This window comes from Plectropomus leopardus, chromosome 15 (genome assembly GCF_026936395.1).
Source record: "Plectropomus leopardus strain MGB_pleo_1.0 chromosome 15, ASM2693639v1, whole genome shotgun sequence".
NCBI lineage: Eukaryota > Metazoa > Chordata > Actinopteri > Perciformes > Serranidae > Plectropomus > Plectropomus leopardus.
The window spans coordinates 18374639-18400000 of NC_142190.1; the positions used below are offsets into that span (position 1 = coordinate 18374639).

Genomic DNA, 25362 nt, shown 5'->3' on the forward strand with positions numbered 1-25362 from the left:
TGGGAAAATGTGTAATTTTCAGATGAATAAAATTGACTTATCAGGCTCATTGTTATAGTAAAAAAAACACAAAGACATTAAACACATTTATTTTTACAATGTGATGGCCTACTTCTATTACACGCAAAAGCTTCTCCTGGGGTTCCCAACATTTTTGGCTTTTTAAACCAGCTGGTTGCATGTTTGATCAGTCCCACCAAAAAATGATTATTCTTGCTCAGATTTTTTTTACTCGGCCTATTTTCTTGAGGCCTAAATTATGAAATAAAATTATTAACAGCAAAAGAAAGAAATTTAAAAACATACATTTAATTTTGTGAATCAGAAATATGTTTTTAATCTTCTGGCAGCCCCTAAAATTTGGGAAAGCTTCCTCATGAGTAAAGCAGGTGTCTGTCACTCTTTTATGTTTACTTAATTTGACACACTTTCTAATGCAGTTTTGTATGTTGTCTCTGTTGTTTCTTCTCCGCATCCCAACAGGCATCAGAACAGAGCAGGACTTTTATGTTCGACTCATAGACTCCATGACTAAACAGGTAAACACATATTTTACACACACACACACACACACACACACACACACACACACACACACACAGGTCTGTCACCTCTCCTATTACCTCCCTGACAATGAGCTGCTCCACTGATCTGCCTGTACTCCGCCGCCCTCCTCTATCTGCAAGTACTCGCACACACAAAAATGCATGTTTATGTGTGTGTGATTCCGTGGGTGGGTGTTTCCACAGTGTGTGTGGGTGGGGGCACACACACACACACACACACACACCGCATGGCTCCAGGCATTTTTGCCTGTACTTCTCTCGCTGTGATTAGAGCGAGGAGGCAGTGAGCGGGTGTTGAGGAACAGGGGTGTAATTCTGCTGCTCACAGTAGGAAGTGGAAAGATATAACAGCACCTCTGGGATTTGGTCTGCAGAGTGTAGCGAGCATTTTCTGATCAGATCCAATTTTTCTGTTAATGTTTGTGTTTTTGTTTATATGTACCTTTATGAGAGAGAGATGGAGAGAGCAGCAGGGAGAGTTAGAGGAGAGAGAGGCAGACTGAACAACAGACAGAAGACAGACAGTTTTAGTGTTTTTTCTCAATGTTCCTCAGGTAAACTGATTTTTTTGTGTTTTGCACAAGGAACAGTGATGCAATGTGTGTGTGTGTGTGTGTGTGTGTGTGTGTGTGTGTGTGCGCGCGGCATCAGCAGCCAAGAAGCCATGCTATGCTTTGAACACTTGCTAACGTGACTGCAGGCTCTGATAGAGTCTCACATTGCTGCTGTCACGCTGCTGTGTGTGTGTGTGTGTGTGTGTGTGTGTGTGTGTGTGTGTGTGTGTGTGTGTGTGTCTGGCAGGCCTAAGGGACCACACTGTTCCCTAATAACACTGTTTAGCTTCAGCTTAGTGGGGTGACAGCCAGCTACACACACACGCACGCTCAGTCGGCCCTTGCAGTGGAAGTCCCGAGAAGGAGGAGGGGAGTTTTGACCTCCCAAACACAAACTTACACACAGAAATACATTTGCATGCCTACCGTTGTCTGAAAAATTAAAGTTAGTTTTTTTTAGCCTAGATAAAGAGATTAAGTTTGAAAAGGTGAAGTAATTTTTCCTCAAGACACTGATGCAGGCAGGTGTGTGCTGCACAGGTAGACAACTGCAGGCTGGTGTGTGTTTGTGTGTGTGTATGGCTAAGGGAGAGAGAGATAAACAAATTGGAAACGGTGCAGGTATTTAGTGCTGTATGTATATAATTGTATAGGCACTTAGACAAAACTGCACTTGAAGCAATAAAACATGGGGTGTGTGTGTGTGTGTGTGTGTGTGTGTGTGTGCGTGTGTGCGTGCGTGCGTGCGTGCGTGCGTGCGTCTGTCTGTCTGTCTCACTGTTTGTCTGCGAGCGTGTGCGCGTGCATGTGCGTCTGTGTGATTCCCAGTGGTAGAGGATTGGAACATTAACAGGTGGTCAAACCAAAACAGCCGTGTGGTTGGCTTAGCTGGTCAGTGATGTCATGGCCACTGTCTCTCTAACCACAAGTGCACTCACACACACACACACACACACACACACACACACACACACACACACACACATACAAAACAGGTGTGTGTTTGGTCTCTCTCTGACATTTACTGTTAAAAACATGCTGTCATCTTAAAAAAGTAAAATTCAAATCACTGGAATCTTCTGCCATTAGTAAATTGGTTAACAACAACCAAGCTATTAATGTTTTCATATGCTGTTTAAGATTTCTTTAGACTGTACAACTTAACCTCGCTCAACAGTACACCGCGTAATTTACTATATTAGTCCAGACAGGGAGGTAAAAAAAGAAACAAAAAAATCCCCACAAGCCCACGGCTGTCGAGGGTTTAACGTCACCCGTTTGACACACTGAGGCCGGTCAAGTGGCAGCGGCTACAAGAATTGGCTGGTCACTTTCCCTAGTCTATATTTGGTTGCAACAATAGAATCACGTTTACCTTTTTTTTTTTTAAAAAGATATACTAGGCAGGAGTTTTTCTAAAAAGCAATGTATAAACTCAAGTAATCCCTCGTGATCATGACTCATGACACACAAGTCAGTGGTGTTGTATTTTTCTGTAGAAACTCTGGACTTTTTATGCATTTTCTTATTTTATTTTTCTTTTCTGTTTGGGACTGCATGAACAGCACTCAAAACTGTGTGCGTCCCGCATCTTTGGCCCTCTACCCTAAAAAGAAATGCAAAATGTATAGATGAAAAATCCAAAACAATGTGTGACCAGGATATTAAACTAGAAGAAATTTTAAAAAGTGTATCTGTAAATTAAAAAAACATTAAGTCCCCTGGAAATGACGACTTAACAAGAAACTTTTCTATAGTTTTTCAAAAGGATATGTCAGAGTTTATCTTTTGTGTATTTAAGGACGCAGTCATGGCTGGAAAGTTACTGTCGACTATGTCTCAAGGGTTCATTCCTTTAATACCCAAACCAGATAAAGAGTTATTGATTATTAAAAACTGGAGACCCATAACTTTAATTAATAATTATGCCAAATTGCTAACACTTATTTTTCCTAAAGATTAAAAAGTTGTGCCTCAACAGACTTATTGATGAGTGTCAGTCTGGTTTTGTGAGTGAGGACTGATTCAGGGTGGTGGAGCCTGGTGAATAAAATCACCCTGATTGGCTGTTTAGTTTAGCGCACGCGAAGACAAACGGAAGTAAAAAACGTAAATAAAGCACTAAAAGTCAAGAAAGAAGGAGGTCGAAACAAACTTTTTAAATGAGGTAAGACTGTTTTTCTTTAACCATTAGGCGCTTAACAGTAACTTTTCCTGGTGGCTTTTGTTGTTGTTCACTGGCGCACAGTAAATATGTTGTTTTTTTCTTTCAGTGTTGTTGTTAATGTGCTAACCACACTCTGTGGTGCTAACTGGCTAATTAGCGTTAGCTGGCTAACTTGCGGTTTTCCGGTTTCACGTTTTGAATGATTATTACAGACCGCCGTCTGCTGGTTTGGAGAGATATCCCCTCTCACCCCGGCGCTGAACATATGCGCTCGTTTGCCGTCGGTTTGGTGTGTTTTTGTGCAGCTTTTTGTGCGAGACACGGTGAGTCGGGATGTAAATGTGTTGGGCTTTTGTCGCCGCTAGCTCTTGGATGTCGGTTGTTGTGTCTCTTGTCTTGAAACAACCCGCTGAATACAATGTCTTACATGCAGCATGGAAAGCTTGTTGCCTTTAGAAATGCCCATAGAAACGCGAGTCTGTGTGTGGTAAACAATGCACACATTTAAAACGCTACGAATCATTATTCATCTCAAAAACTTCAAACATGGACTTGAGGTATTTTCATCTCAATCTGCTGCTGTAGCCGTTACTAACACTGCATAACCAAATACATCCACCTGCTGATGAGTGTGGTAACACCACTTCAACAAACAAATCACACAGAGAATGGCATGATCACATTTAATGAACTTTGCATTTTAGAAAAGAAAAAGAAAATCATCCGCTGACTTTAGGCAAATGTAATGAGTAACGAGAGCCTTCGTGGAAATGTAGTGGAGTCAAAAGTACCATATTTGTCTTTCAAACCAAGTGGAGTCAGAGTAATAAGTTTAAAAAAGAAACTCAATTAAGTACTGCACTTGAGTAAAAGTATTTTGTTACTGTACACCACTATAGTTCTGCTTTACTTAGACGCAGCCTCCCTTTACTTCAGTTCATAAAGAATTTTCTCCATTTTTGGATTAATTGTCCATTGGCTATGCATCATGGAGGAATTTTAGAAAAACAGTATTCTTCATGAATTCAGCGTAACATGGGGTGAGTAATTGGCACAGATTATCATTTTGTGGGGGAAAATTCATTTAAGGTACTGATTTGTCTGAGAATATGGACAGTGAACCCCAGGGGCACACTTTACATTTACACAAACACCAATCAACCTTTACGTAGTGATCGCTCAGCTTGCAGGAGATTTTGACTCGTTGTATTTTATTATATTTGATGAATTCGGTTTCATGCAAAATTCTTGTTTTTTGTCACATGAAACTCCTTACTTACTGTAAACACATGAATGCTTTTACATGGTCAAGAAGTACAGTCGGGATCTTTAAAGCACAGAAATTCAGCTTTGGATTATAATCAGTGTTGCCATACACAGAAAAGCATGTCGTTGTTTTTTGTATTGTGCTGAGTATTTGAGGCTCATATCACTGATTCTGTTGATTTCACAGCTCTTCTCCCAGGAAAGTAAACCCTCCAACGTTTGGCACCTAAAGCTGGCACTTACTTCTGTTATTCTGCTATTTCTGTCTGTCTACCTGCTTTTTGTGTGCGCTGGGAGGGCCAGCACTGATTGTGTTAAATGGAGGAGGAGAGCGCCTCTTAGACTTCAGAAGCAGAGCGTTGAGCGCTGGTTGATCACGACTCTGTCCCGAAGAATAAAGCGTCTGTCACTGCGGCCCTGTCGGATCACTAGCTCGCTAGTCGACCTGACACTAACGCAGGAGGAAGTGTGTTCCCCTGCTTAGCGGCTCCTTGTTTACACGCCGCGCATGTCACGCTACTTCAAAGGTGGAGGAGAGAGCGGCAGAGATGCTGTATGAAAGGCCTGGTGAGGCGGAGAAAGGGAGGAGGCAGAGGAGGAAAAAGCAGATGAAAGTCGAGGAAGGCGAGCGAGGTGACAGTGTGACGTGGGCTGGGATGGTAGAGGAAGTTATGGGAGAAGAAGTTACACAAGAGGCTGCTACAGAAGAAGGATTAAATATTATTTTCAAATTAATATTTGAGTTGTTCATTTTTTCCTGATTGGAGCTTCAGATGTCTCAGGTTGCCCAGCAGGACGGATCAAGTGATATTTGAAACTTTTGACCTCTGATTGGCAGTGATTTTTATATCACAGTACTTAAGCAGTCGTGACACAGTGAGGGGTACCTGACTTGGCATCCAAACAGAGTCAAAACAAGGCAAGGATTGTTAGATTTTGACGCTGGTGTGGCACAGTGAGAGACGTGTCAACAGTAGGCAAAGCAAGGAGTCAGCTGGGAAAGAAGTGGCTATTATCTACTGTATGTCAGCATAGTGAAAAAGTGACCCGCTTAGTTAGTTTATCACTTTCTACACAGAAAATGATGCATTACATAAGCTGCATTGTTAGCACCAGTTTTGCTGGCAGAAACCTGACATGATCAGTCCTTAATTGGGAAGGATTTAACAGAAAATAGACATTTTTACACCTTTTCAGTGCTACTGAGTTTTCTGCTAGATTTATTTGTCAGTACTGTGTGAGTTTAGACAAAATCTTTCACTTTTTACTCCTCTGGTTGAGGAACTCCTGCTGTTGACAGACATCTGTCCTCTATCCTGCTGAAGTTATGGTCGACTGGGATATAGGAAATATGAGTAATGTCATCATATCAGCAGTATGAATTCCTCTGTATTTACCACCTGCAACAGCGGGGCTGGTATTGTTCTTCTTTGTAAGTCTGTGTGTGTGTCATCATGGCTAAATGTGTTCCTGGTGACTGTAGCAGGAAGTACCACATGAGCTGTTTGCCAGGTGTTTATGTGTCTGTCTGTAGAGAAATTTTGTCACTACTGTGCAGTCACAAAACTTAACAGTTTCTAGTTGAGATCACAGTAAAGGACGAGTTTGAAGATTGGCGTTGTCTGACCCAGGAGGCCAGAGGTAGGAGGTAGTGGGTAGGAAGTAGGGAAGGAGCCATTGCACCCCCACTGTACATCCCTGGTTCACATTTTTTCAAGTTGCAGACTGCTGTATGGTGGTTGTAGTGATCCTACTGCAAGATGGTCTCGATTATTTCTTTTATTTCAGTCGATGTTTGTTGCAGAGGTGATAGAGTTAAGAAACTTTTTAGAACAAGAACATACTGTATATAAGGATTTATTGACCTCTTCTGTTTTTTTGAGGAAACTTCAGTTGCATCAGACCTAATTCTGTTCCTGAAGATAAATGTATTCATCTGGCCCGTGTTTGAAGGTGTGTGTGTGTTTGTGTGTGTGTGTGTGTGTGTGTGTGTGTGTGTGTGTGTGTGTGTGTGTGTGTAAGTCTGAGACTGAGAGAGAGAACAAAAGAGCAGAGGTGTATGAAAGAGAGAAGACAAGAGAGGTTGAGATGGCATTGATGCATGTTTGTCCAGGGCAGTTTAGAAGTTCTGAGCAAGCTGCCTGACCCACAGTTTTCCCATGACACAATGAGGAGGTCTAATCATAGACACAACTATGGCTTAAAAAGTACATTTCTAATTCAAATCAGCCCATTTCTATAGTTCCCACACTCACATTTGCTTTCATAAGGCCACAACTGAAGGAAAATATTACATATTGGTTTTTGATGGAGAGGGATTAGAGAAATAGTTTCAAATGTCTTAGTGTTGGACCAACATCAGTGGTGTGTCAACAGTGGTGTGTTAGTATGGATACCAGTTTATTCTGCTCTCTGGATCGATTCATTAGTTTTCCGTTTGCACATCAGCCTCGACGTCATGTCTGTCAAAGCTTCTTTTGTGAAACTGTTTCTTGAAATATTTTTTTAGCACCAGCTCCTTCTACCTGTAGTTGCACTTCTTCTTTGAGATGAGATTATTTTTGTTTCATATCACTAAACTCATGTCTGCACTGACTGAGCATGCTCAGTTCTGGAGTCCTGGATCACCAAGAGCCCTTCAGGCTCCAGATTCATGATCCATACATTTTCTGAAAAAGTTTTTTTGCATCTGGAATATATGCACATGCATGGTAAATTGTAACTGACAGGGGCCCCGGGCCCTGAAACAAATGGGGACTCCAATTCCAGAAAACACAGAGGGTCCTGGAGACAACCAGCTATTAGTATGAAATGCTGTAGGCTACAACAATATTGTAATGGGGCCCTCAGACTGTGCAGCCACTGTTGCTGCTCTCCATTTATGCTGCAAAGCTCCAAGCTAGTTTCTGAGGACCATGTTGGGCTGCAGTTTTTACAAATGAGGGGCTCAGTCTACATCTCGGCTCATGCCGGGGCCCCATGTGGAACATGCTTGCCCTGGGGCCCCTGGCGGGACAGTCCAAGCTCACAGGAAGGATTTTTTTTTTTTAGTGTTAGTCTTTAAATGGTCTCTTCTACTTCTTCACCCAGCCTTATCATCTGTCATTTGTTTGAGTTCCCTTTTTTTACAAACATCCAACTTCTCCACTGCATTGCAAAGGCACGTTAAAGGGACAGTTCATTCCAAAACAAAAACAAAACACGTGTTTCCTCTTACCTGCTACTTACCAGTCTTGATTGTTTCGGTGTGAGTTGCCGAGTGATGGAAATATTGGCCATAGAGATGTCTGCCTTCTCTCCAATATAATGGACAATGGATAATCCACGGACCTTGTTGTGAGCAGTTTCATGTAGGAACTTTTTTTTAAAAAAAACAAAACGAAACCCAAAAAACCCACCAGCCATATCACTGTGCAGAATGAGGCATGGATCTACTACTAGCACCTTGCACCATGGAGCTAGCTTACATTACAGCAAATGTATTTATTCTTTTTTTTTTTTTTTTTGGTGCTTTGAGCACCGCTAGCCGAGTGCCATCTTATTCCATTACATTGGAGAGAAGGCAGACTTCTCTATGGCCGATATCTCTCAACACACTACAACTCACACCTAAACAATCTTGACTAATAAACAGCACTACAGGTAAGATGAAAAATGTATTTTTGATTTTGGGATGAACTGTCCCTTTAAGCTTTCACTCAGCTAAGTGACCTTTGTTTACAAACTGAAACTGATGTTCAGTTGGTGGCAGCAGGTAGTCTGAACCTCCAGCTGAAGACTATCAGAGAGGACAGTGAAACTTCTTCAGCGCTCCCTGAGAAAAGTGAGCTTGTCACTCGGGGAGACTTGCTGGAGTTTGGAACGACAGATCAAACAGACTGGAATAGACCAAAGACAGACGGGGTGTGTGTACTGATTGATAGATAGCTTAGTGGTGTGTGACTTGTGCTTTCGCTTTATTCTGAGCTTCTTCGCCAGAAGCAGGAGGAATGTATGATGGAAGCAGGTAACGTCTCAGCCTAAACTGTGGCCAAAGCTCAGTGAACATGTATGTGGTTTAACATTAGACCTCACCTGATGGGAGCAGAGGAGATGTCATTGATGTGTTTTTGTCTTTTTCTAAAATGTGTGTGAACAAGGTGTGTGTGTGGGAGGGGTGACAGACTCCCAGTGAAGAGACAATGGGTGTTAGTGTGCGTTAGTGATATGGAGGTGTTACTGCTGAACTACGTGTTCTTAAAGGTGAAGTGGCAACTAACCTGTTACCCACAAAACACCCTGATGGAAAACACAGCATGAAGAAAAAATCCAATTCCTCCCAGTTTGACATTGTTGTGTTTTACCACAGCGCAGTGCTGTGGAATATAGTCATCTCCTCTCATCAGTTTAGTAGATGTAGATGAGTGGTCTGAAAAATGCAATTAAGTTTTTATGCATCCATGCACAGCTGCAGACAATGACTGGCTTCTATTGGAGGGTCTAACTGACACCGTTTTGTTGCAAGATTATGAACAACTTGCTTATGTTCAGTTTGAATTTGAAAAATACAATGTGGAGTTATACAATATGAAGTTGCATCTAATTTTTGGAGATTTCCCTGCATTTGAAGGATAGGGTTGGTGATACTCTACACTTAATGTTGTTGACAAATTCCAACAACAAATTGATCCTGAACATGAGTTGTTTAACCAAAGAACAAAACAGTGTATTCCTCTGGGCCGCAGAGATTCCCTGTTTGCCATTACAAACACATCATTGAACCACACTTGCACTGGATGAGTCATTCCTTCATTTGGATGTGCATGGTCACTGTAGTTTATTTTGAGTTAATCCCACATACAAAAGAACTTTGTGCCATAAATACTCACATAGAGCTCTAAATTTGTATTATTTGCTGTTATAGTCCAAACAAATGCACCATTTAGTCCTGTTTGAGTGACAGTTGCTAAAAACCAGTGTCTAGCTGTTTAAGGAAATTAATTATTTTTATTGTGACAAAAACTATTTACAGTATCGTGGTCCCTCCAGGATTTTGCAGGCCTTTTTGAGATTGTTGGGGCCAAAAAGTTTTGAAGTCATGGCAGCTTTTTTGAAAAATTGTGATACATGTTGCATGTTAAATCTGGTGATGTTGTGCAGAAGATGCGTTTCCTAGGATGGCGAAGGCATGACTGCCCTACTCTGCCTCTGATCTGACTTTCTTTTCCTAACCAATCTCTCTCCACATGTCCAAAACTAACCAATCTAAGCAACAAAGGCAACAAGTGCTAACCAATCAGAGGGAGAGTAGGGTGGGTTATAACTCTCCTAGCAAACGCAGATTCGCTCGGGTGACTACTATGATTGCTGACTCTTGCGGGAAACAACGATGATGTAGTCAAATTTGCAGACTGATTGGGCAAAATTGCAAGGTTGCCCAGAATTCACGGGGGTTGGTTGAGTTTGCATTAATTGTTGCAATTGCAACATCACAGCATTGCAACGTGGCAATCCTCCATCCTGGAGGCACTGATATTGATCACAAGATTTCAAAAATATACATCTTCACATGGTTTTCCTGGTATGTTCAGCTCTTAATTATAAAATACCACAACGATAACAACAGCACAGTAGACACAATACTTTTTCTCTTATTTATGACATACTTTGCTGTTGACACCTTCATATAAAAAAGACTTTTGTACTTACACGACTTTGGATATCACACATCAAGATTTGCTGTTAAATGGCTAATTTCAAGTCTGTCACACAACACAGACATCCTAACAGAACAACTAAAATTCTTGTTTTTGTTACCATGCCTCAGTCCTTTCTCTGCTATGGTGAAGCACACCTGAAACCAGCACCTTATTGAGGACGGAGAGAACTATTTGCTGGATTTGAGCTCTATGTTTATTCAGTTTTTCTGTCTGTAAGCTAACAATGTGTTTTTTTCCCCCTCTCTATTTCATCTCTCTGTCTCAGCCGATTGTTTATGAAGGCCAAGACAAGAACCCAGAGATGTGCAGAGTGCTGCTGACACACGAGATCATGTGCAGGTGAGAATCAAATCTCAAATCTTCCTCCTCTCCAAACGAACAATTGTCCCAGCTTCTACTTTTCTGTCCATCCCCTCTCCACACCCTTCCTCTTTTCTCCTGCAACATACTTTCTTCGTCTGCAGAAAGTTGGTACCAATCACCTCTCTGTTCTCAATACATTTCTTATTTTGTCACCCTCATTAACCCCCCCACACATACACTCCCAGACGCATGCATACACATCCACATGAAGCCGTATCTGTTGAGGAAGATGAGTTTTAGCTCTCAGAGTCGTTGCTTTAATTATAATCTAAAGATGAATTTCTTTGGAAGTAGGTTGGGAGGAAAGAGATCTATTTATAGAGGCATTTTACCAACCTATCCTATACAATAGGAAATGTGTGTGTGGATGCATGCGTGGTGTGTGTGTGTGTGTGTGTGTGTGTATGTATGTGTGTGTGTCTGTGACGCCTGGTTAATTAGGACACAGAGAAACTCATTAGTCAATCTGAACCCTCCTGTTGTTTCATGGCTAACAAATGGGCCTTCCTCCACAATCTGACTATAAAATATAGGCAGAGTCTTACACACACACACACACACACACACACACACACAAACACGCACGCACGTGTGCATACACACAATATACACAAAGAAGTATGCATATGCACGCTCCCTCATGCACACCACAGTTATAAAAATTCAAATTTAGCACATGAATTAAGTTGTTCTTATTCCCTGACCTTGTCACTGAACAACTTTAACTGTAACAATATAAATTGGGGTTCATCTATATGCACAAGCAGGGATTTTAGCCGTGAAATCAGGCACACTAATATTTTATTCTATAGCTCACTGAATAATCTGCAGGCAGCTCAGCTGCAGAGCTTTATAGAAAAGCCTTTGAAATTCTGATATGATTTACAAGGAATTTATAAATAAATACAGATTTTATTGTAAATTATTGTTGTTCATCATATTGGGAATGCATTGTGGACACGATAAACTGTTCTGCGTAACGTGTAAAGTATACATGAACTTGTAGAGTAAAAAGGCCTCAGATATTCAAATATTTCCTCAGGGGGAGCAACAGTGCAGCAGCATTGCAGAAAGTACTACTTCTGCAACAACCACTGTAAACACTCTCTTTTCTGCAGCAGTCGCTGAGGTCAAAGTTACGGCTGTTGCCTCGTGTTCTCACATGCTGATTCTGCAGCGGGGGCCTCACACCCAACACGCGACGTAGAACACACACACACAAAGAGCTCAGGGTGTCCATTAATCAGTGTGGCTCATTGTCATGGTGGTGCTATTAGCCATATGCTCCCAGCCAATCTGCCACCACACAGACCTGCATCGCAAACGGTTTGAGCTCTGGCACGAATACATGAAAGGTTTCGCAGGAGTGAATGAAAGAGGCTACTGTTTATACCATGTGTGTAGCAAAAATGTTGGTTTAACAAACCGTTGTCCCCTTTCCACTTAGGGACTTTATTTATCAGAGCAGGGGGTAGGCTGGGGTGTGACTTTGTTTTTTTAAAATATGTATATCATGACACTCTACACAGCTGCAGATGTTTTTTTTGTTTTTTTTCACAATTTCTGGCAGTGATAAATGGTGTGATTTGGGGGGATGTTTTGGAAAGAAAACATGCCTTAAAAATCCACCTACAGGTTTTGGGGTTCTGAGTAGGGGTGCACTATAATGTCAGCACATCATCCGTATCAGCAGATATTGGCTTCAAAATAAAATATAGGAATTGGCCAACATGCTGATTTCTGCCGATATGGTAAAGTGGGCATGTACAAGACAGCAATCATTTTTTTTTTTATTTTGCAAAATGAATGAATATAACAAACACTGAAAAACATTGTATTTTATGTATTCTTCTACTGGAGGGCCATCATGATCAGAGTATACAAAATATGTTGTTAATATGATGTTAAATTTCACCACAGAAAAGACTTGATCATCCCTAAATTAGGTGGGGAGAAAAAGTGGATATATCGATATCGGTAGCAGTTATCAGCCAAACGATTTGTTATATATCCGCATATCAGATATCGGCAAAATAACTAATATCGTGCATCCCTACTTCTGAGGATTTTTAGAAAAAATAGAAAATACAATCATTTAAACTTTAATGTCCCTTCGCTAAACCAAATCAAAAACATAACTCCCTGCCCACTTAAAAAATGATCTGAAATACCTCCTCAGTTTTGCACCACTCCCTCCCCTTTTAAAAATTCTAACAGTCCCTCAGGTAGCTTTAAGGTTGAGAAAAATGGCTTATTCGGCACAATCAGTTCTGTATCCGCTTGTTGCAGCTCTTTATTAAAGCTACATGACGCTAACTGTCAAACAGAAAAAAATTCAGAATATTTTGTGCATCATTTTATGAAGCAATTTAGCTGTACGGATTTGGTTTCTTCGGAAACTTTTTGAATAAAATGTCAGAAAATTGTTCCCAGAGCCCCAAAACGACATCTTCAAAATGTTTGTTAAAGATATTCAACCTACTATAGTGAAAAAAAAAACAGCAAATCTTCACATTGAGAATCTGGAACCTTTGCTACTGATCCACTAATTGATTAATTGTTTAATTTGGATTCCCTTAACTAAAGCTATTGTTTATTACTTTCACATATAGAACCAGGGAAAATGGGCTCTCCAATTCATGCTATTGGGACTCCATTGTTTATAAGTGTGTGCGTGCGTGTGCGTGCGTGTGCGTGCGTGTGCGTGCGTGTGTGCGTGTGTGTTGGAGGAGGGGAGATGCAGGGGGAGAGCAGATGATTAGATCACCGGGATCCAGAGCAATAAGTGCTACATTACCCCCGTCCCGCCCCTCGTTTTCCTTCCCACCACCCCTCCATTTATAACATCTTCTAAGCTGCTCCCGCTCCTCTTCCTCCACTGTCCTCCCTTAATCTCCTCTCCTCATCAACACCCCCCTCTCCTCCCTACCCCGGGCTTCCAATTTTTCCTTTTGCTCCCCATTTTCCCATTCCCTCCCCGTCTCTGGTTTTCCTCCTCTGTAACCTCTCGATGGTGCCGGGCCGTGTAGTGACCCAGTTCATAGAGCAGCAGAAAGGAAATGACAGGATGAGAGCAGAAAGAGAGGCAGAGCAGCAGATAGCAGAGACAATGTGTAAGGTGTAACGTATCAGTCCCTTTCTTTTCACCTCTGCCATCTGTGATGGTGGGAAACCCGAGACGTCTCCCCTTCCTCTTCTTCCCACCCAAACCTCTCCTGTCCCGTCACCTCCCCTCTCTCTCACCCTCTTGTTCTAGCTTTCCCTCCCACGCTCATCCTTTCACTCTTCAGCGCCCCCCCCCCACCTTTATCCTTCTCCTCCTGCTTACACCTTTATTCATAATTGATGCACACAAGAAAGCTTTGACAGACTTGCAGTACATATGTGTGAATTTTGGAGTGCATGCCAGTTTTTTTAATATAAATTGTGTGCGTGTAGGTGTGTGTGTGTGTGTGTGTGTGTGTGTGTGTGTGTCCCACACTCTCCTCCTCCTCTGAGCCTCAGGCCTCTTCAATCCTCTCCACCCTCCACCTCACATGTTCGTCAGAACAATAACGACTGAGTGGAAGTTGTCATATAATGTTTTCAAATACATGCATGGTAGCAAATCTCTCAGAATAAAATTCGACCAGTTTCTTGATTAAAAAAAAATCAGTATGTCATCTGCAGGGGTTCAAAAGAATTAAAACAAGTGCACACAGTTTTCAGGAGATGAGCACACAGACATTTAGATGATATCTGTGTCTATTTCTCACTGTCAATGTCATTTGCTGTTCCTTTCAAAACAAAGAATATTTTATGAATCCCACAATGCTATGGAAAAGTATTGGTTCAGTTTAAGTACAAAAATATCTTTGGTGTAAGGAAAGATCATGTTTTTTGTTTAAACAAGTTAAGGTTAGCAGTATACAACATTGTCATGCTTAAAGGGACAATTCACCTTTTCTCTTATATAACAAAACTAGATGACTCTCAGTTTTCAGTGCTCAGACTGCCAAAAATACACATTTGAATAACTCAGCAGCAATGCCTCTCTCCAGAAATCATAACCCGGTTAATCAAGATTATCCAAAGACGTTGTTGTGAGCGGTTTCACTTAGGACCTATTTCCTATCTGCTGAACTACATCCAGCAACTGTATCTATACGTAGAAGGACGTGAGTAACTTCTGGTCCCTCACCTTGCACCGCTTCGCAAGCTAACATGACAGCTCAGCTGAGGATGACGCCATTAATGTTTACATCTCGTACTTTTGCGAGCGCGAGCCTCTCGTCCATGGGTAGATGTAACAGGAAACTGCTCACAACAAGGTCAGTGGGCTATCTTGAGTAACGGGGTCATGATTTCTGGAAAAACACTTTGCTGTTGAGTTTTTTTTATCGTTTTTTTTTGCGCATTGAGCACCACAAGCTGAGTGCAATCTTGTTCTGTTATATTTGAGAGAAGGCAGACATCTCTGACACTCGAGATTGATAAACAGCACTACAGTTAAGAGGAAAAATATGTTATTTTGATTTTGGGGTGACCTGTCTTTAAAAAAAAAAACAATGTTTACTGTTGGTCCTTCATTTTATTGAATCATCCCTCCACCCCGACGTCCTCTCTCTGTGACTTTGTGGTTCTGTAATAACATCACCTTACTTCCTCCTTTACTCCTGACAGATAAGAGTCATAGTTATGGCAGCTGCGGGGCTTTGTCACTTGAATGTAAACCAATGTCATTATAGGTACTTGCTAAAACAAAAGTGTTGTTGTTCTCTGGAGGACAGTCTGACTGCACAAGCAATTCTTCAGGGTCGTAATCCACATTGTCCTTGATGACATATATGTTTTAAACCCTCAGAATCTAAACTAACTAACAGTTATTCAGCTCACTATAGGCTTTTTAATGTATGAACTAGCAGGATTTTGGAGCATATCAGGAAATGGCTAAGCTCACCAGCTGGCCTGTGCCCTCTAGATCCGGCTATACACTCACTTTCCATGTCGTATGAGTCTATTTTTATCCGTGTTGTCAGTCTAGAGCTGCCAGACTTTCTGTAAAATTCAATTTGGTGTTAAGTTCTCCACATCAGAACAGACAAAAGCACATGGTACTCCCATTTTAACATCTAAATGTGAACTCCCGTATAAATGAAGTACTGTATGTTCCCTGTGTCTAATTCCTTTCTCACTTTGACCTGTGTCTTCTTCTACTGTCTTTTCTTCTCACAGTCGGTGCTGTGACAAGAAGAGCTGCGGAAACCGTAATGAGACACCCTCAGACCCTGTTATCATCGACAGGTACTGTCTCTCACTCCATCTCTATCTTTGTCTTTCCCTCACACACTCTCACAGACACTCTCTCACACACACATGCTGGATGATGGACTGCGTTGACCTGTTTGAATGGCGGCGTGTGACGGGATGTTTGCGTGTTTAGATGATCTGCCGTCACTCCTGAAATAGACACTCCTGAGATAGAATCGATGGCTTCTGACGGAAGACAGACTGAAACATTTGGACTGAAGTTTTGCATTTATGAGTCAAACAGCAGGACTCGTCAGCGGTGGTGATTTGCTCAAAGCAGGAAATTAAACGTCCAAGCAGACATCACATTTAAGTGAGCATGTGCACCTCAGTAATGCAGTCATTGACCTGTGCAGAGGTGACATCAGCTGCTCAGTTACTACCTCATATCTGGCAGATTCAGACACATGCGAACACACATGCACACCTATGCGCATCTTCAGACTTGAGTGAACAAACAGACGAGTGTGTGTTCCTCTACGTAATGCAAAACACAGTGCTGTTTACTAGCAGGAGCTGTCTGTCGTTTTCGCTGCCGCTTTTTTCCTACCTGTCTGTCTGTCTGCTTCTTTCTTTCTTCCTGTCTGTCGAGGTGGAGGACTGAAGTTGCCCCTCCCTCGCCCCCCCTTCTCTCTCAGTGTCTGTCTCTCCTGCAGCAGCGCAGAAAAATGGGTCATGAGCAAAGAAAAAAGTGACAGAGAAAAAACTGAAATGAGATCCAACCTCATTTTAATCTGATTTCTTCTTGGCAGTTGTTTTAACCCTCTGTGAGCAGGTTTCTCTGCATGAACATCAGCGTGTGTGTTTTAAAGAGTAATTCACGGGCAGTGAAGGAGTGCTGATTTTTATCATTCTCACCACATTATCAGAGAAACCAGCAATTTCTGTTGTTGTTGTAACCAGCGAAAGGTAAAACCTTGGTACAAAATCTAGAATTTACATACATTTTTATTAAAACATAAATCATTTTTTTATTGAGATTATTGTAAATATCTTACAGTACGACTTAATGAAGGATAAAAATCATTCATGCGAGAATATTTGGTGCTCTTTTTAATAGAGAGTCAAAGTTCCTCCCCTTCCAGTGGACCATCACTCATTTTTTTTATCCTGTTTGCAAAAATAGAGCCAGGGTGAGTGTTTTTTCAAGCAAGTGACACATTGCTTAGCGTGTTTACTGACGCACGGAGCAGGTTAGGACATCTTCATTGAGAAAAACTGAAACAATCTGATGTTTGCCTGTTCAGCATGTCCAGTTGGGAAGAGGTGTAAGACTGTGAAAATTAATAGACAGTTAGAAAGTCACGTAAATGGGATATAACCACATGAGCAACGGGTGCTGCTTGTTCTTCTGCTTTCCGGATGATAAAACGATCAGGAGACACTGATTAAAACACATCAGGTAAGATAAGTATTTGTGCCAAGCTGACAGCCATGTTGGTGTTGGTGATGTATATCGTGCGTAACCAGAAGTGTAGTTCACCAAGCGTTTCTTTAAAAAATGTGGGAAAAAAGGCAACAAGCAACTTCGTAAGAAATGTTCCACAATTTGCAAGAAATTAGTAGATTTTAAAAAAGCTTGGGAAAAATGTCAAGGGGAAAAAAAGGAAATGCCAGGGAAAAATTATATTTATGATAATCATATTTACATATTCAAAATCATGTTACAAAATTATATTTTAAAGCACTTTTTCCAGGTAGTTTCTTTTCTTTTCTTTCTTTCTTTTGTGTGTGTTTGTGTATGTTTTCAGTTTAATTTTTAATCTTATTTTCAGGTTTAATTTTCTTTTACTTTTTACTACAACAACATTACTACAACAATGGGCATCTCTCAACTTCTTATTACTTCATCACTGGCTGCAACAATCTATACCAGCTCTTTTTAAGGTATAACTGCCATTGCCACCCATACTTTTCTCGTAACTAGTTTTGGGGATACTTACTTAAATGAATACATGGTTATGGCTTCTTACAAACCCTGTTTAACTAACTCAAATGACTTTGTAATCAAGATATACAAGTCTTTTATCAGTGTTTGATTCTTTGCGAGGTTCAAGATTTTAACCCCAGAGGCAATTATTTAGGACATTTTTGACAGTTTACACAGCCAGACATGTACAAGTATTGTTGTTTTGTCTCCCATCAAAGACCAAAAAGGAAATACATGTTTTAGGTGTACTTTCATGTACTTTCTTCTTGGGTCAAATATACATGAATTGATATTTCATGTGTTTTTCTTTTGTTTTTGTTTTTTTTATTAAATCAAATTAAATCAAGATAAATATCATAGTGGTGTATGTGTCTCCTGTGTAATTTCTGCTGTCAACAGCTATTAATATATATTTTAACATTTTGACCTCACTCTTAACACATGGACTCCAAGGAAATAAATTCCTATCTTTATCATGTATGCCTCTCCTCTCCTCTCCTCTCCTCTCCTCTCCTCTAGTCATACACCTTAATTCCGACTTTTAGCTTTAAGGATTTGGTTCCCTTTTCTCTCACCTCCTCCACTTATTTTTCTGTCTGGAGAAACCTTATGAAGTGGATAAACACTTGTGTCTCAAAGTGAGCTTTGAAGGAGCTTTTTCAAAGCGCACAAGTCTCAGTTTGTGTTTGTGCGTGTGTGTCCTATGTGAGACACAAAGTGCAAAAGGCTTCATGATCGACAGCTACACATGATAGTGTTATTTATGTGTGCGTGTGTGTGCGCGCGTGTGTGTGCAGGACATTATAGTATCTTCACACCACAGTCTTCTGTTTATGTTGGCTATCTCAGACATCTCAGTATACACCTCAGTATATAGTATATTGGCCTGGAAAGTGTGTGTGTATGTGTTTGTGCATGTGTTTGTGCATGTGTGTGTATGTATGTGTTGGTGACTGGGGTTGGGCCACTGACTGAATAGAAGATATATCAGACACAAAGTGACAAAATAGTAAACTTATAATAATAATATGTGTATTACTGAACTGTCTGGTGAGTATTAATTTAAGTATGTATGTGCGCACGTGTTTGTGTGTGTGTGTGTGTGTGTGTGTGTGTGTGTGTGTGTGTGTGTGTGTGTGTGTGGAGGAGCAGAGTGAATTGTGGGAGATGTCGGGGAACTTGGTCAGGATGGAATGTCAAGGTTACCGTGGATACCGTGGGATACTTCCTGTAGCCCCCCCCTCCACTTCGCAGTGGTTCACAGCCTCTCAGTTTAACATCTGGAAATCTGCTGTCTGACCAAAACATGTGGAGAGAGAGAGAGAAACAAAATATGAGCTATAAGTGTGTCACTGCTTGTAAACAGGCGAATCCTCTTGAAGTTAAACTAAAAACACATAGTCTTCCCTATTTGCAGTCAAAATGCTTCATTTTTAAAAAAAAATTGTATTATTAATAGTTTCTTCTTATTAAAGGTAAGAAACAAAGATCTTTAGAAGAATATCAGAAATGCTCCCTTTTCCTCTCAGTGGCCAGAGGGGAGTTTGGGTAGTGCGTTTGATTGACAGCAGCTGTGAGGCTGAGCTCCGGCAATGGAGCAAGAGACATGGTAACAAAGTTGCGCTGCAGCTTACAAGTCATGTGCAGTAAGTTGTTAGCAGTGGTATTAATTTAAGACTTAGAGCCACATCAGCAGCTGATGATGGAGCTCATGATCACGAGCGCAGATACAGGTTGTGTCTGAGTTTGCTCAGTAACCATAACCAGCACAGTATCATAGCCCTCTTACCAGAAATCCTGAGTGCAGAGCTGATGTTCTTCCAGGTGTTTTTTTAGTGTGTATTGAGCCAAAGATACAGTCTGTGGAAGAGATGTAAATCTCAGGTTATCTCTGCACTAAAATAATCAACTTCTCCACCACATTCATCAGAGACTGATATTCATGGAAGAAAGGAAAGATAACCGCCAGCTGCGATTGGTTGTTCCTCATCACATGCCACGGGGCACTGCTGCTGCTGCTGCTGCGTTCCAAAAGTTGACCTGCGTGTCTCCATTGAAAACAATAGAAACGAGCACGCAAAAAAAAACGTGGCATGTGTATGTCCCCTTAAACAGTTCAGATTTTTCTTCAAACAGTTGTTTGCCTTCAGCATGTCCTTGCTGATATCCTGTCTCAACAACAAATACATCCAATTAAGAAAATAAGATGATGTCAAAATGCTATTTTGACATTAATAAAAGTAATGCCACAGTGATTATCATGAATTAACAAATTCAAACACTCCATTGGCTTCTTATTTGTAGGAACAAACAGGTAAAAGAAATGAAGAAAAGAGTTTTTGCAAGTGACTGACACCTCATTGCATGGTGTCTGTGTGGATATCAGTCCGTGTGTGTGTGTGTGTTTGTGACTGACAGCTAGCTCATCGTACCAGTGTGTGTGTGTGAGTGTGTGTGGCCCAGTTAATCCATGTTGTAGCACAGCGAGTGTCCCGTTGCCTCTCAGGGTTAATATAGGGTTAACGACATGCAACGATATCCTATCATACGCCTGCTTGACTCCTAAAGAGCCACATCCACCTCTCCTCCTCTTGTGTGTGTGCGTGTGTGTGGGGCTGCCATTCAGTTTCTCCTCCTTGTATATCTTGCTGTCTCTTCTCACTCAGCATCCTCATCTCCTCTTTCTTTCTCCTCCCACACTTCTATTTCCCTCCTTCCTCATTTCTCTGTTTCCTCCTCTTTCTTGCCCTCGCTCCACCTCACCCTCTCTCACCCGCCTCCCTCTCTGTGCCTCCCTCTCTGTGCCTCCGTCTCCCTCTCTTTCTCTTTTCCCTGCCTGACTCTGTTTTACTCTCTCTGTGGCCCTGAGGGGTTACCTACCTCACTGCTCAGTTCGCTGCCTGTTTAGACTTCTGCGATTGGCTTAATAGGCTCAGGCTGTGTGTGTGAGTGCATGCATGGTTGTGTGTGTGTGTGTGTGTGTGTGTGTGTGTGTGTGTGTGTGTGTGTGTGTGTGTGTGGGTGTGTGTGTGTGTGTGTGTGTGTGTGTGTGTGTGTGTGTGTGCGTGCGCGCGTGCGTGCGTGCGTGCGAGTGTGTGTGTAGTTCGAGGGGGGTTATAGTCTCAGGCAGTGTGTGCTCACAGCTTAGATCAGTGTCAAGACTTGAGGAAGGTGGTTTGAGAGTATGATATTGTGTGTTTGTGTGTGTGTGTGTGTGTGTGTTTGGGGGGTTATGGGTACCAGTGTGTGTCCTCGCAAAGTCTAAAGGGGCCCACATAAGCCTGAGGGGTTTAAGGGGTTCCCCGTGTGTGCGCGCGCTTGTGTGTGTATGTGTGTGTGTAATCTATAGGGTTAAGAGGGGTCACAGCTTGAGGAAGAGATGATGGGAAGGAGAGGAAGGAGAAGGGAAGAGAAAAACGATAGGAGGAGGTGAACATGATAAAAAAAGCATTTACGGGGAATAAAAAGAAGAAAGGAGGAGCAAGAGGAGGGTGAGGAGAGAGGGAGAAGGAGAGGGAGTAGGAGGGGGCTTGTCTACGCAGACAGAGGAGAGAAAGGAGGTGAGGAGGAGCAGAGCAGGGTTTGTTTCAGGGGATAAGAGCTTCAGTCTGGGGAGTCCTGTCAATCAAAGAGCGCCGGGTGGGGGAGGAGGGGGTGCTGTCAATCAGCTGGAGGAGGGAGAGCAGGAGGAGGAGGAGGGGGAGGAGGTGAAGAAAGGCGATGAAGGGAGCGAGGGGGATCTTCTAAACGATCTCTTCATCTTTTCTGCCTTTGTCTTCCTCTCTTTCTCTCCCTTCCCTATCTCTCCCTCTCTCTCCCTCACTCTCTCTCTTGTCCTAGTTACCAAAATATCTCTGCCAACCTGGTATGTCACTGTTCGCTCAACTGTCACTGTCTGACGCACACACACACACACTCATGTATCTAAAATAGACAGGAGATATTACGCTTTCTCCTTTCTTGACCCGTCCTCATGTCTCTTCTCCTTCTTTGGCCTCCTTTCCTCCAGATCTTATCAGTCTCTCAAATTCAAATTTGCTCTATTGGCACGGCCATGATTAGGTACAGTTTGGGTAATTCAGGTGTAATAAATCAGTGTGTAAGAAGCACATCAGTACACTAAATAATGCAAAAATTTGCACATTCATGTGGTCCAGAGGATGACTCCTACTTAGTTTAGTGATCCCCTGACTTTTCCTTCTAGCACCACCTTGAAGTTGACATTTCTATTTTTGAGTAAAAGGTCTCAAAAATGTATACGAGGGATTTTCCTGAAATTTTCAGGCTACAATTTTAACAATTTTAACTTGTCTAATAGCCTACTTTGGTTTATGGCCAAAACCTGTAAAACTAATGACAGTCCCATCAGCCTCAGTTGTACTTTGTGTTTAGTGTGTTTGCAAGATAACATGTTAAACTTGAGAGATGATTACCTCTCCAGGGATGCTGCTCCGCCTTGCTTTCAATTTTTCCCAGTGGCCACTAGTGTTATTGTAGCCAAAAAAATCCCCTGCAGCCCAAAAAGCATTTTCTGTAAAACTGTTGACACAGCAACTGCAAACAAGATTAATTACAAGTTTTTATTCATGAATTTTTGATCCATAGAGGTTTCAAGTTTGCAAAACTTAACTTGAGTTGAGAAAAACTATTTAAAAGTCTGTGACATAATCATTATCACAAGTGTATGAGTCAGGGGGATTTCGCCGGGGGAGCAACAGCTGTGCATATCCAGTAGGCTGCACACCATGAAAGTAAACCTGGAAGCTAGAAACTTTGTTACCATATGTGCCAGGTGAGCAACTTGGAATGAATGAATAGACGCCATATTGGGATTCAGTATCTAGTTATTATTATACATCTATGGAGATGATGAACATGACAAACATTAAAGCATTTTAGGATGCAGATGGTAGCATTTAGTTTAAAGTAGTGCATTGCATAATTACAGACTTACAGAGCTGCTAGCATGGCTGTATACTCCAAGTCTTGTTTGGCTTTAATGTGATTGGTCGAGGGTGTGAGAGGGCCATGTACTGTTAAGGTGTGTTCAGTAAATATGGCTGCTGGAGTGCCAGCTGTGCTAACGGTTGTGCGTTGACTAAAAGCTTTATCTCTAAAAATTTAGTCTTCGTCAAGAAGTCCCATTCTTCATGACCGTAAAGTTAAATCAGTTCGGATGTGAATACTTTCAGGCAAATTGTGTTTGTTCAACTCTTTCTCGTTCTCTCTCTCTGTCTCTCTCTGTCGCTTTCTCGTGTTGCAGTATCACTTCCTGTGTTAAAGGTCAGCAGTTGCTTGGAGATGAGGACTATTGGGAATTATTCATACCATCGACTTAATGTCAGCGTTCACTTCCCTCACTGTGTTTGTGCTTGTGTGTGTGTGTGTGTGTGTGTGTGTGTGTGTGTGTGTGTGTGTGTGTGTGTGTGTGTGTGTGTGGGTAAGAGACGGGGAGAGAAGGAGAGAGAGAGAGAGAGAAGAGGATGTTTTATTCATTTCTTTCATTTAGTCTCTCAGTCTGCACCTGTCCTAGCATTTAGAAGCTTGGCATTCACATTAGTTGCTGATTTAGTTTAACTGCTTGCTCTAATACACACACACACACACACACACACACACACACACACACACACACACACACACACACACACACACACACACACACACACACACACAAACACGTACACACCATTTTTGTGGGCCTAAGTGTCGAAACTAACTGTACTTTTCTCGCTCAGGGTCAGAGCTGGAGGTTGTGTTGACAATATTGGGAGCAGTGGTGCTTTATTAGTGTTTCCTCTTTCTTTTTCTCTACTTTTATTTATCTTTTATTCTTATGACTGTTTCTGTGTGTATTAGAGGTCAGGAAGTATTTGTCTTTAATTCTCTCTTCCTTTTCATCTCCCAACAAATATCTAAGGGCCAAGGTTGCACACCGAGGATGGATTGCAGAAATGCTTTTTTGTTTGATTATTTTTCGTAGAAAAGGAGATACAGAGCTGAGGATAAAAAAAAACAAAACTTTTTTTTTTTATCCGACCTTGCTTTCTCTTTTTCTATCCCTCTTGCTGTCTGCTTGTTATGGGAATGGGGCTGTGAATATTAGTCAGAAAACTGAACTGCCATGGGCTATGACTGGAGTAGTGTCGATGCAGATGTGTAGTGTGTGCTTGAACCCCCCACCACACTCACACACACACACACACACGCACTCATACAAACATACACACACTATTTTCCTCTTTCTGTCCTCCCCCTTTCCTCCTCTTTAACCTCCCTCATCCTCCCTTCCTGCTCCTGTCTCCTACTCCTACACTCCCTCCAACACACACACACAAACACACACACAAACACACACACACCCTTAGGCAAGGATCACGTTACCCTAAAAGCTACAAACACAGACATGATGGCCTCACACACTCACACATTTTCCCATCTGTTCCTGTCGGAGCTGTTATGATGCCTCGTTTACTCTAAGAGGCTGCTCGTTGTCAAAAACTACAATTACGTTTATGCAGCGTGTGAGTGGTTCAATGGATTTGTGTTCAGAGTAACTGAAAGTGTGCAACATTTAGGATGACACTTGACTGGTGTCGTGTTTGTGGTGAAAACTAATTAGGAAAAGTACTGCAAATATTCGTTTTTTTAAATACATAAAATAGTTCCTGTCTTACTAAAGACATTTCGTTATGGCAGTTTAAAGCTGAAATAGACAAGATTTTTGCTTTAAATTTGATTAGGAAGTTAATGTTGACTGCACAATGTCATGCTATAGAATAATGACACCATCGGCTTTTAGACTGATTCCCTGTAGACCTCGCCTTTGCTAAAGCACTTTTTTTCACATAGAGACTTTTTTTCACACTATGAGGCCGCTACTAAGCCCCCTCTTTATGCTTCCTTTACATTTTTTTTACACAGAACCAAACAACGGTTATAAATTGGTTCTGGCATCACGGGACCAAAAGAGATATGACGGGCTTGATGTTTAACATTAAGATGTCAGCCTCTAGGTAGAGCCCTCTTAACAATAACAATGGCATCACATGGCAACAACAATCATTTACATTTGCTGTTGTAAAGCAGCTGATCTCGTCCTCTGCTCAGAAGGCAAGCTGATCCTGTTGTGGATAATATCACTTGGAAATGTAAGGACATAAAGTTGTCCGTTTCCACTTTTACAAAGTTTTATTTTTATTGTGGCATCAGACGAAGCCACAAACCTCCAAATCATGAATGTGACCAATAGTATTATCATTTATTAGCCTCCTTGAAGGCATGGCTCAGTAGTGGTCAGACCATCACCTCCAAAGTCGGTTGATGCCATTCTTAACCCTGCCTCCAAAATCTTCAGATTGGTTGTCCTCTCAACCAGGGAAACAAACAGCCATCAATAAGCACAAAAAGCAGACCTATTTAAATTACTGAAATGGATCGGATATGTGGGCAGTGATTCCGCGGTCTAGAACCAGGCTATTGTGCAACACTCCAGGGATTTATTAGACCTGACAGAGAACATCAGAAA

General features: G+C 41.6%; 1 protein-coding gene across 4 annotated transcripts in view; it reads left to right on the forward strand.

Annotated features, from left to right (window-relative positions):
- Nucleotides 1-25362, forward strand: part of LOC121952361 (transcription factor COE1) — a 104830-nt gene that overhangs the window by 3515 nt on the left and 75953 nt on the right. For all 4 annotated transcript variants that reach the window (XM_088088088.1, XM_088088087.1, XM_088088086.1 and 1 more), the window contains exons 4-6: nucleotides 484-539; nucleotides 10518-10591; nucleotides 15830-15898. In XM_088088088.1, the coding sequence (XP_087944214.1) occupies nucleotides 484-539; nucleotides 10518-10591; nucleotides 15830-15898 (199 nt within the window). The remainder of the gene's footprint in view (nucleotides 1-483; nucleotides 540-10517; nucleotides 10592-15829; nucleotides 15899-25362) is intronic.